Source organism: Cyprinodon tularosa, unplaced genomic scaffold (genome assembly GCF_016077235.1).
Source record: "Cyprinodon tularosa strain WSP-4 unplaced genomic scaffold, ASM1607723v1 ctg1274, whole genome shotgun sequence".
Taxonomy (NCBI): domain Eukaryota; kingdom Metazoa; phylum Chordata; class Actinopteri; order Cyprinodontiformes; family Cyprinodontidae; genus Cyprinodon; species Cyprinodon tularosa.
The window spans coordinates 111-10,302 of record NW_024038086.1 but is presented as its reverse complement, the minus strand read 5'-3'; the positions used below and the strand labels follow the sequence as shown (position 1 = coordinate 10,302).

Genomic DNA, 10,192 nt, shown 5'->3' with positions numbered 1-10,192 from the left:
TTGCTTTGCATAGCGTCTTCAATCCTAATGTCCATTAGAACACCAGTGTCCGCTTTAACTCGCACACATCCACGGAACAGGCGGTTTATATTACATAAATGCCATTCTGTTACAGAAGTGTCATAAACCAAATTCTTTTGCAGTTTTATAATAGCTGTAATAAATTAAACACCGGCTCAGTGTGTCAGCTGGGCAAGGCGGTGTGAATGGGCATGTACAGTATTTGGTATCACCTGAAATATGAACTCTGTAAAATAAACATATTTAATGTCTTATCTATTTTGAGTCCACTGACCTTACCTAACCAAGGCAGTGACTCAGGGAGGCACAGCTGTAACTGAAAGGAGTAGAAGATCCACAAAACGTGGGTTTCCTTTTCCCACTAAATCTAATTCTGTTTAATAGACATATTAGGGTCAAGGTCAGGATTCTGACCTCAAACACCTCTTTAAAAAAGAGTGCAGCTTACTATAAATTCAGCAGCAAGGCTGATCATCGGTCATCTTGTGTTTAAGTGCACAGGATTAAAGAGGCGTTTCCAATAAAGTAGGTTAAGTTTTTCGCCTGCAAAACCAACTTTCAGCTTTATATTCACGCCACCGTTCAGAAGCGTGCAGCTAATTTCCTCATATAAAATATGAAAGAATGGGAAAAACTGGAGGAAGTTTGATGCCTTTGAATTATTCAACTACAACTGAAATAAGAAAGGTCAGAAACAAATTCATTAGACTTATTAGATATCCTCATGAAGATTAAAGGAAAGGTAAAGAGTTCATGACCTTTCTATAAGACCCCCCTTACTCTAGTAGTAGGCTTTGCCCCTCACCTCTCCTGTTCCTGTATAAGGAAGGCAGAGTGACAGACAGGGCGTCTTGACTGGGGGCGTTGATGACAGGAAGACGAATGAATGCAAAAAGAGCCGGAGAAATGCCAAAGAAGGACACAAGACATATTTAAATGGTATTAAATATAGAAGGGTCTGTAGTTTTTCATGAAACTGATGCATCGAACTCAAGTATTATCTCTAATTAAAAAAATACTTTGAGATTTTAATGATCTATTTAAAGTATTTTTTTTACATGTTTGCAATGAATTAAAGTGGTGATATTTTATTGACATGTAACTAAAAGAAAACTTTTTTTTTTATTTCTTTAGATATGATAAATGTTTGTTTCTGACATTCTGGCAGGAGTGGAAGGAATTCATTCACAACACCGCCCCCTTGTGGATGCAAATATGCATATCACTAAATACATAATGGGCTCCAAATACACTACTTCAGTTTAATATGGGAAAAATAAATGGATAAATGTGACATAGTATTATGAGACAAAAAAACAAAAACTGGAAAGCATCTTTTATATTAATGGGTACAGAATAAGGACCCTCAAGACTTTAAGAACAAATATAAAGTGTTTGTTTGGTTCTTTTATGTAGCAGTAATAACATAACAGCTGCTCACATTTGCTACTAAAAACAAAAACAGTGATTATATATAAAAACTTTCCATATTACTTCTAACATAATAAACACCTTTATTCTTTAACTGTCCTATTTGTTTTACATGTTTTTTTTTTAATCTTTATTTGCTTTTAATTTCTTTTATTCTATCATCTAATTCATGTAAATAAACAAATAAACTTGCCTTGCCTATTCCAACCTTTCACATTTTATCATAAAACTTTAAAGGCCTTTTTTTTTTTTTTTTGCTTTATTGAAAACTCAGATATAAACTATTGTTGCACTTTTAATGTAAGGCACATATTGTACAAACTGAACCAAAAAAGAACTGTTAAAATAAAAGATTTAAACAAAAAAAAGGTTAATAATTGAGCAAGAACAAGGCCGACCCAATGCATAAGGGAACTAAGCAACAGCTCAGAGGGATTAAGGAACAACGTTTTTTTGGTCCATATAACTATTTCTCTGTTTTATATCAACATATCTTTAATCATGTGGAAATAATCACTTATAGATGAAATTACAGCCAGATTGGCACACCGATGAGGAAGGATCGGGGTAAACGTCTCCAACACAAATCCAACTTCGGAGAACAGTCTGATATTGATCAAAGTGCACTGGCTTTGGGATTTAAAGTCTTTCAGACACTCTAGTGCACAGATTAACTAATTTACTCACTTCCCTTTTAAAATGAGATCTGAGTTCTACCCAGATCCTTTGTTAGCTCTGAGGAACTCTCTCTGTGACTGTGATCAAGAACTACCTGACATCTTCCATGGAGGAAGAATGCTCAAGTGAGGGAGCTGTGTACTGATAACAAATTTGTTCAGATCTTAGTGATGTTGTGACTTTGTGGAGAAACGCAGGTTTTAAGGAGCGCGTGGATTACTGAGGACGACCATTGTAACATAAAAAGGTCAAATGTAAGATTTTCCAAATAGTAACATACATTTAAATCATTTTAATAGCTTATAACTGAATTTAAAATGTAATTTCTCATGTTAGAACATGCTTTGTGTGTTTTTTATTCAATTATCTTTATTTTTGTGCAAATTCATTTATTATTTGCTTTAATCAGAGCTATTTTGCTTGTTTGCTGTTGGAACCAAAAAGTATAAACCACCTGACTTTTGCCGTATATGAACTGCCTACTAATGTACTAGTAACACGAGATGATACATGGAAATAGGAGAGCTTAAACAACACTGCCAGAAACCAAACATCAGTGGGTTTATGGTAGGTCAGTGATCCGATTATCCAACTGTTGATGCAGGAATCCATATTATTGGCAGAAACAGAGGGCCCCGAAATTTCTATTTTGCTTATGTTCACCGTAGAAGGAAACCTCACATCTACAACCTTTTTTTTAATGGGTCCCCTCAGATTTTCTCTCACATTTAGTTTTGGGTTATTTGTTGATTTGGATCAATCCTTGGACTCATACTAATGCTAAAAAAAAACCCCCCCCAAAAAAAAAGCTAAATGACACAGGAAAGATTTGGGTAATTTTTTATTGGTATTTATTGAAAAGCCAACCCAAACTATGATGCTGTCTCTACCGTATTTCACGGTTGAGACACCATTAACTAAATTTGGGAATTGTGAAGCAGCGATCAGGTTGAATTTGGTCAGATTTTTACCGATAACCCTTCAAGAAAGTCTTTAGAGATCTTACCAGGGTCTAGTTCAGCATTTGCAAACTTTAATAGACTCGTTTACTCCTTTGGGCATTTTATCTTACATGAGTACTGCTTTCGGTCAAAGTTTTTGATTGTCCAAAAGTGGAACGCAAAATAATTGATTATAAAATAAAAACTATTTTACTTGATCTTGATGTTATACCTTTTATACTTTCCATCGCAAAAAAAACAAACAAAAAACAAAGAATGTTGCTTGTAAGGAATCTAAATAAATACAAATGATAAACTGTATTTACAAAACTGGAGCTCCTATGAGTAACTCCCTTATAATCAAATTCAAACTTGATGAATTGGGAACAAAAATAATAGACTGACTTAATTAGTTTTACTTTGTTTTCATCATGACAAACCAGCTGGTTAGATGAACTCTAATAGCTCAGTGTTAAAAACAGCTGATCCCAGTCTGTTCTCTACATCCAGCCTGTTCCTCTGCTTGGTTTTGATGTGTCACAGCTGAAGGTGAACTCAAACATATAAGAAAAACTTACTTTTTTGTTGATAAAAGCTTGTTTAATTTTTCAGTTGGGTCCTCAAAAAGCAGAACAGATCAAAGCCCTATTTTATTTTACTATCTAAGAAATAAAATACTGTCATGAACTCCTTGGATTGCACTCATGGACCACTAGGGGTATGAGTATCCCCGGCTGCGAATCACTAGTCTAGATGACAAAAAGTTTTCTGTGTTGGAAGCCTCTTAGTTCAGGTGTATAGAACCAGATGTTTTTACATGTGGAATCCAACCGCTTCTTCACATTCATCCCTATAGGGCTTAAAGGGATGCAAGCCTCTTGGCAGCTTCTCTGAGGATTTTTTTTTTTGTTCAATAACTATGGAAAAAATATTTCATCAATGCATTAGTTTCTGTCCTCAAAGTATTTTGAACTTCTCATACAGTCCTTCGGACAATGAAATGTTTGGCTTGTTTGCTAAAACTGGCTTCAGTTAGAAGGCGGAGACAATTAACAAACCCTCACAGCTGAGTTTAATTCACATTCAGCTTGTGTTAAATCAGGAAGAAATGCTCAATTTAAATGAAATGCTTAAACTATTAAAGGTGTACTCCACTGAACTAGATCAGGTTTTGTACTTTTTTTTAAAAGATAGAATAAATGTGGATGTTTTCTTGTGATACTGGCCTCCTAAAGAACGTTAGATTTGGGCTATAATCGCCCAGCTAAAGGCAAAAACACTGAATCCCTATGCAACTTGCCCAGGGGCATATTAGGGTGATATCTAACCTTCTGATTGCAAGATGCCTCCCAATCAACCCTAAATCATATCATATACTATCTTAATTATTCTAGTTATTTTCGGACAGCAGGTTATTGAAGGCTGCTCTGTCAGCTGTTCCTCTGGAGGTAAAATATGACAATAGGATCATTACACAGAAAAACACAAGGAGGACACATGGCAGCTCAGATTCTCGGTTTATTGGTCAACTTGATGAAAGACTACAAAACGAATTCACAAAAAATCTCTTTCAAGTAATCAAATCTGTACAAACCTAAACTGTATGGGGTTTTTTTTTTTTTTTTTTTTTACAGCTCTGGCTCATATGAATCTGACGAGTCGTTTGAGTTTGCGTGTGTGTAAGCATGTGCTTGCTTGGAAATGATGCAACTCCTCCTCGGCGAGAGATAATGAGACATTACAGCAAACTCGGCAAGACACAGCAGACCCACACGCACACCTGTGTTTGAGATTTTACAGTACAGAAACAGGGAAAACAAAAACACGCCTCCCCCCCTCTTATTCTCTGCAAGTATGCGCGGCGCCTGCAGGCAGTTTGGCTGCCAAAGCAGCCATGACAGCAAGCTGCCATTGTCTTTAAAACCCTGCTTTTTCAGTCCAATTACCTTAGAGACAGACCCTGTGGTTTCAACGTGGCCACTGGAAGAGTGGTCAGAGCGAGGGGAAAGTATAAACCTTTCAATATTTTTTGCAAAAATCTACATGCGATTTTTAATGCTCACCTGCAGACGAGACAAGTTTATAGTCCGCGCACGCACGCACCCACTCAGACAATTCGTTACATTAAATGTTTAAGAAGTACAGATAAAAAAGGAAAAAAAAAAAAGCCCTGGGTATAGGTTTCATTTCTGGCTGTTTGGTGAAAGAAAGGAGAAGAGAGGTAGAGAGGGCAGGAGGGATGGGCCGGAGGACAAAAAGCAGACTACGGCTGTCATTTCTTAGCTTTCCTGGGAGGGGTGACTGGGCGGCCGGAGCCCATGCCGCCCCCGCCGCCGTAGAACAGCTTCTTATCTGCAGGTTTCAGGATCTGGTTACAGGAAGACATCGGCAAAACATTAAAACCAACAATTCGAGTCATTTACCAAGAGCGGCAGGTCAAATGATTACCTGGAATGAACACATGAGGGTCTCGTCTACGCTCATCATGGCCCCGGCGTTGTCAAACTCCCCGCAGTAGTTTGGGGCTGAAAACAGCGTCACCAGCTGTCTCTTAGCAAAGAACTCATATCCGTCCTCAACCACCTGAAAACACACAAAGGAGAGGGTCACAGCTTTGTTTTTGTGGAACAAGAGTCAACCTGGAAAAACAAAAACATCAAAGCAGCAGAACGTTTTAAATGAGCATAAAGGAGGGCGGTCAGAAAATGAAAACACAAACAATAATTTAGTCCAAATGTGTCCAACAGCAAATTTCTCTCCCTTAAAATAAACCTTCCTTATTCAGGAAGTGGTTAAAATATTTCACAGAGATACTATATTCCTACAAGATGCAGAGACACAACAAATCATCTGTGATAATAACAGGATTTAACTCTCTAAGAATCACATTGGTTCCACAGAAAGTCTGCATGATGGAGCCTCACGCTTTAAGGCGACACAATGGGAAGGTTGCTAAAAGATTATAAAAACAGCATTCTAGCCCTTCTACGCTGAAATATTTTATCATCATTATTTAAGAATGGTTAAATGAATTATCCAGGTTGTTAGCCTGTATTAGACTAGGCAGCAGATTAACTGTTTACATGATTCAACGCTTCATTGTTTACTAATCAAAAAAGAAGAAAAATTTGATTTTCACACTAAATTATGAATTGTATGAAAAAAAGGAGTAGCATCAGTTCTGGTCATTTCCGTTGTTATAGAGCAATACAGAATCTAATAGGCTCTAACACCTAGAGAGAGAGTGATCAAATATTAATACCAGCATCTAGGAATGGAACAGTTTATGAAAACTGTCGGAACCGTTCGGTTCGATTAGCGTGTTGCGTTCGGTTCATGCGCTGCTCCTTTTTCTCATAGGCAAAGCGTGTACACGCCAAAGCAGAAGGTGGCGGTACTGCGACCAAAGCCAACCACCAGTAGTAAACAAGAAGAAGAAGCGAAGCAGAGTAGCAAAAAAAAAATCAGTTGTTGTGGAGAATTGTGTGGGTATGGCGAGTGGGAAAGAACAGGAGTTGGAAGACGCGCCAGCAGCACTTTATAGGTCTGCTGTATGGGACAACTTTGCATTTAGAGTGACCTACGATGACGGCGGAAAGAAAGTTGTGGATAAAAGTGCAACAGTGTGCAAGCATTGTGTAACTCGTGTTGTACTATACAAGACATAATAGATTTTCCTAACAATCAACATATAACGAACCAAACCGAACCCCGTAACCACGGAACCGTGAACCGAGCCGTGGATTTTGTGAACCGTTCCACGCCTACCAGCATCTGTAAAAATGGGCCTGATCCATAGAGAATGATGCATTCAGTCCATTTATATAACAAATTTAAGTAAAAAATCTCTTGAACAGAAGAAACGTTTACCCCTTTAAGGGCCTTTGTCTTTAATTCGATACATACAGTCAGTTTAAAACCTTAAAGTTGCATATTTGTTTTAAAGAATTACTGCTTATGACATCCTTTTCTGACCTTTTACTAAAGTTGCCTTTTGTGATACAAATGTGCAGTCATACATATTATACTGGCTTTTACAGAGGGGTTTATCACAGCCTCTTAAATAGCACTAAAACAAATAGAACTGTGGGAAAAGCATAAAAATCTGCTGATATAAAAAATTATAAAATGAGTTAACTCTGTCAGATACTCGGCCTTTTCTATTCCCATTTTTTCTTTAAAAGAAAGCATCAACTTGGTGAGTTTCTGTCTGATCATTCGGTTGTAGAATAGCATGAAAGTAGGAAAAATTAGGATAATCCTGGTGAAGGTTAGGTATGAATACGGCTGACCATAATAACAATGTTTTAATGTCTTTATATGTTTTGGTTTTGAAGGAATAAAGGTGTTAGGAAGAAAGTGATTACTTTTCCTTTTTATATGAAGATTTGACTGAAAATATTGCTTTGTTCAGTATCAGTTTTACCACTAAAATAATGTGGTTTCCGCAGACTTAACCACCTTCTAAAACATTTAATTATTCTGATCGTCATCATGATCGATCTGAAATCTATTGTGCAGCAGGGCCTGGAACAGAGTTAGGAAGGGGTGACTTTTATACAGCCTGAAGCATCGAAATGAAAGGAAATCAGAGCTTTTGAAATCGTAGTCATTTAGATGGAAAAATGAAGGAAAAGTGTCTAACCTCAATAAAAACATGAGCCAACATTAATGCTGGTCCAAATGAGCTTCAGCTTTCTCTCCTATTGTTATGAAGGGACTTCCACCTGCTCCACTTCCACTCACACAAAACCATTATGTAATCGACAGGCTTGCTGTGAGTTCAAAGAGGAAGTTCTCACAAAAACCCTCCCGACCAAAGGTTATAGATAGGAACCATATAAGTGGCCCATAATAACCTACTTTTTGAAAAGGAGGTGATAAAACTGCAGCCTGTATCAAGCTGAACACACCTTACAGTAAAAACAAACTATTAAACTAGAAATATTCTTTTAAACCGAATAGTTTGCCCTTTTAACGACAACTAACTTTCCTAATTATCTCATGTACCTGATGGGCTCGACAAATCAGGTCCATATCATGTCTGTGGAGGAACTTTGTGACCACATCTGCACCGAAGGTGAAGGAGACGCCGCGGTCATTCTCGCCCCAGCCCAGCACGTCCTTGTCCGGGTCGGCCCACAGCAGGTCGCAGAGGAGGCCCTGGTCGGGAACGTCGGTGGGACGCATCACCCTTCTCACCTGCTCCATGGACTGGAGGTCGGGGGAAAGCCCTGGAGAGGATCAACACAGAAAACTTCTTCTCACCACTTTTCTTTTTATTTTATTCACATTTTTCTTTCATTTATAGAAAAAAAAACACCATAATTTAAATCCATTAAAAGCGGTTCCGCGGTCCAGACGCTAATCTTCTAAAGGGGATCAATAGAGATCTTAAAAATATCATAAACTGAAGTGTTAGTTGATTCAAGTTGTCACAAAAAAAGTCACATTATTTCAGAAGTAAAATCAACCAAAAATGAGAAATATCCTGTTTTCACCCAGGACTAAGAGGACCCTTAAAGGTTAAACATATCGCCTAAAACAGGTTTTAAATTGGGCTTCTCTGTTCTAGTTGAAGCTCCTAAACATCCAGGAATTAATTACTGGTTTGAAGGAAATCTAATTAGGGGGGCCACATGCCGAAGGCATGGCCCACCTACTACTATCTCACATATTTATTCCGCGTATTATTAGGGGGGCCACATGCCGAAGGCATGGCCCACCTACTACTATCTCACATATTTATTCCGCGTATTTTTAGGGGGGCCACATGCCGAAGGCATGGCCCACCTACTACTATCTCACATATTTATTCCGCGTATTATTAGGGGGGCCACATGCCGAAGGCATGGCCCACCTACTACTATCTCACATATTTATTCCGCGTATTATTTTTATTATAGCTTATAGTTCTCCTCGCCACCAAAAACTTCGGCGCGTAACTAGTCACGCACCATTCGTCGGATCGGGCCCAAAGTTGGCACACGCGTAGAGACCAATGGGGCGATGCGTGCTTGTATAAAACTTTCTCATTAGTCCGAAGGTTTGCGAATTATTAGCGAAAACGTCGCAAAAAATTCCCATAGGAAATGAATGGGGAGAGGAAAAAAACAGCATAAAAAACAGCGCTTCACTGTGTTGGCATACATTCAGTCATTTGTTCGGAGGGGGGCTTTAGCAGCTTAAAGGTGAGTGAATGTGTGTTGCTGCAGCTAGCTCAGTTAGAAGCTAAGGACTGAGGACCCGTTTTTCTTATTCTTTCTCTTCCCATTCAGGTTGTAGATGACCTACAGCCATGAAAGTTACTCCAATTGAAGACAAGATATAGCTTTAGCTTAGATAAAAATAATTTTTCAGATACCTTTTACGGTTTTTACTCAGCAGTCGTTTGTTCGGAGGGGTGCTATAGCAGCTTAAAGATGACAGAGTGTGGTGCTGCAGTTTAAACAAAGGGAGGAGCAGGTGGGATCAGCCATTTTGTTTGTGCTTCGTTTTGGGTTGTGAAAGACCTACAGACATGAAGGTTACCCCAGTCTGAGACAAAGGATAGATGTTTCTTTCACTGAAAGAATTTTTCTAATACCTTTTACGGTTTTTGCTCAGCAGTCGTTTGTTCGGAGGGGTGCTATAGCAGCTTAAAGGTGACAGAGTGTGGTGCTGCAGTTTAAACAAAGGGAGGAGCAGGTGGGATCAGCCATTTTGTTTGTGCTTCGTTTTGGGTTGTGAAAGACCTACAGACATGAAGGTTACTCTAATTGAAGTAAAGATATAGCTGTAGCTTAGATAAAAATAATTTTTCAGATATCATTTATGGTTTTTACTCAGCAGTCCTTTGTTCGGAGGGGGGCTTTAGCAGCTTAAAGGTGAGTGAGAGTGTGTTGCTGCAGCTAGCTCAGTTAGAAGCTAAGGACTGAGGACCCGTTTTTTCTTATTCTTTCTCTTCCCATTCAGGTTGTAGATGACCTACAGCCATGAAAGTTACTCCAATTGAAGACAAGATATAGCTTTAGCTTAGATAAAAATAATTTTTCAGATACCTTTTACGGTTTTTACTCAGCAGTTGTTTGTTCGGAGGGGTGCTATAGCAGCTTAAAGGTGACAGAGTGTGGTGCTGCAGT

The 10,192-nt window shown here is 38.5% G+C and overlaps 1 protein-coding gene across 1 annotated transcript; it reads right to left on the bottom strand.

The window, feature by feature from the left end:
- Positions 1-4,572: 4,572 nt before the first annotated feature.
- Positions 4,573-8,330, bottom strand: LOC119777805 (serine/threonine-protein phosphatase PP1-beta-like). The gene is made up of 3 exons (XM_038276795.1): positions 8,082-8,330; positions 5,520-5,654; positions 4,573-5,439 (listed from the first exon to the last, which is right to left on the bottom strand). The coding sequence occupies exons 1-3, from the start codon at positions 8,280-8,282 to the stop codon at positions 5,344-5,346; spliced, it is 432 nt and encodes a 143-aa protein (XP_038132723.1). The 5' UTR covers positions 8,283-8,330; the 3' UTR covers positions 4,573-5,343.
- Positions 8,331-10,192: the final 1,862 nt, after the last annotated feature.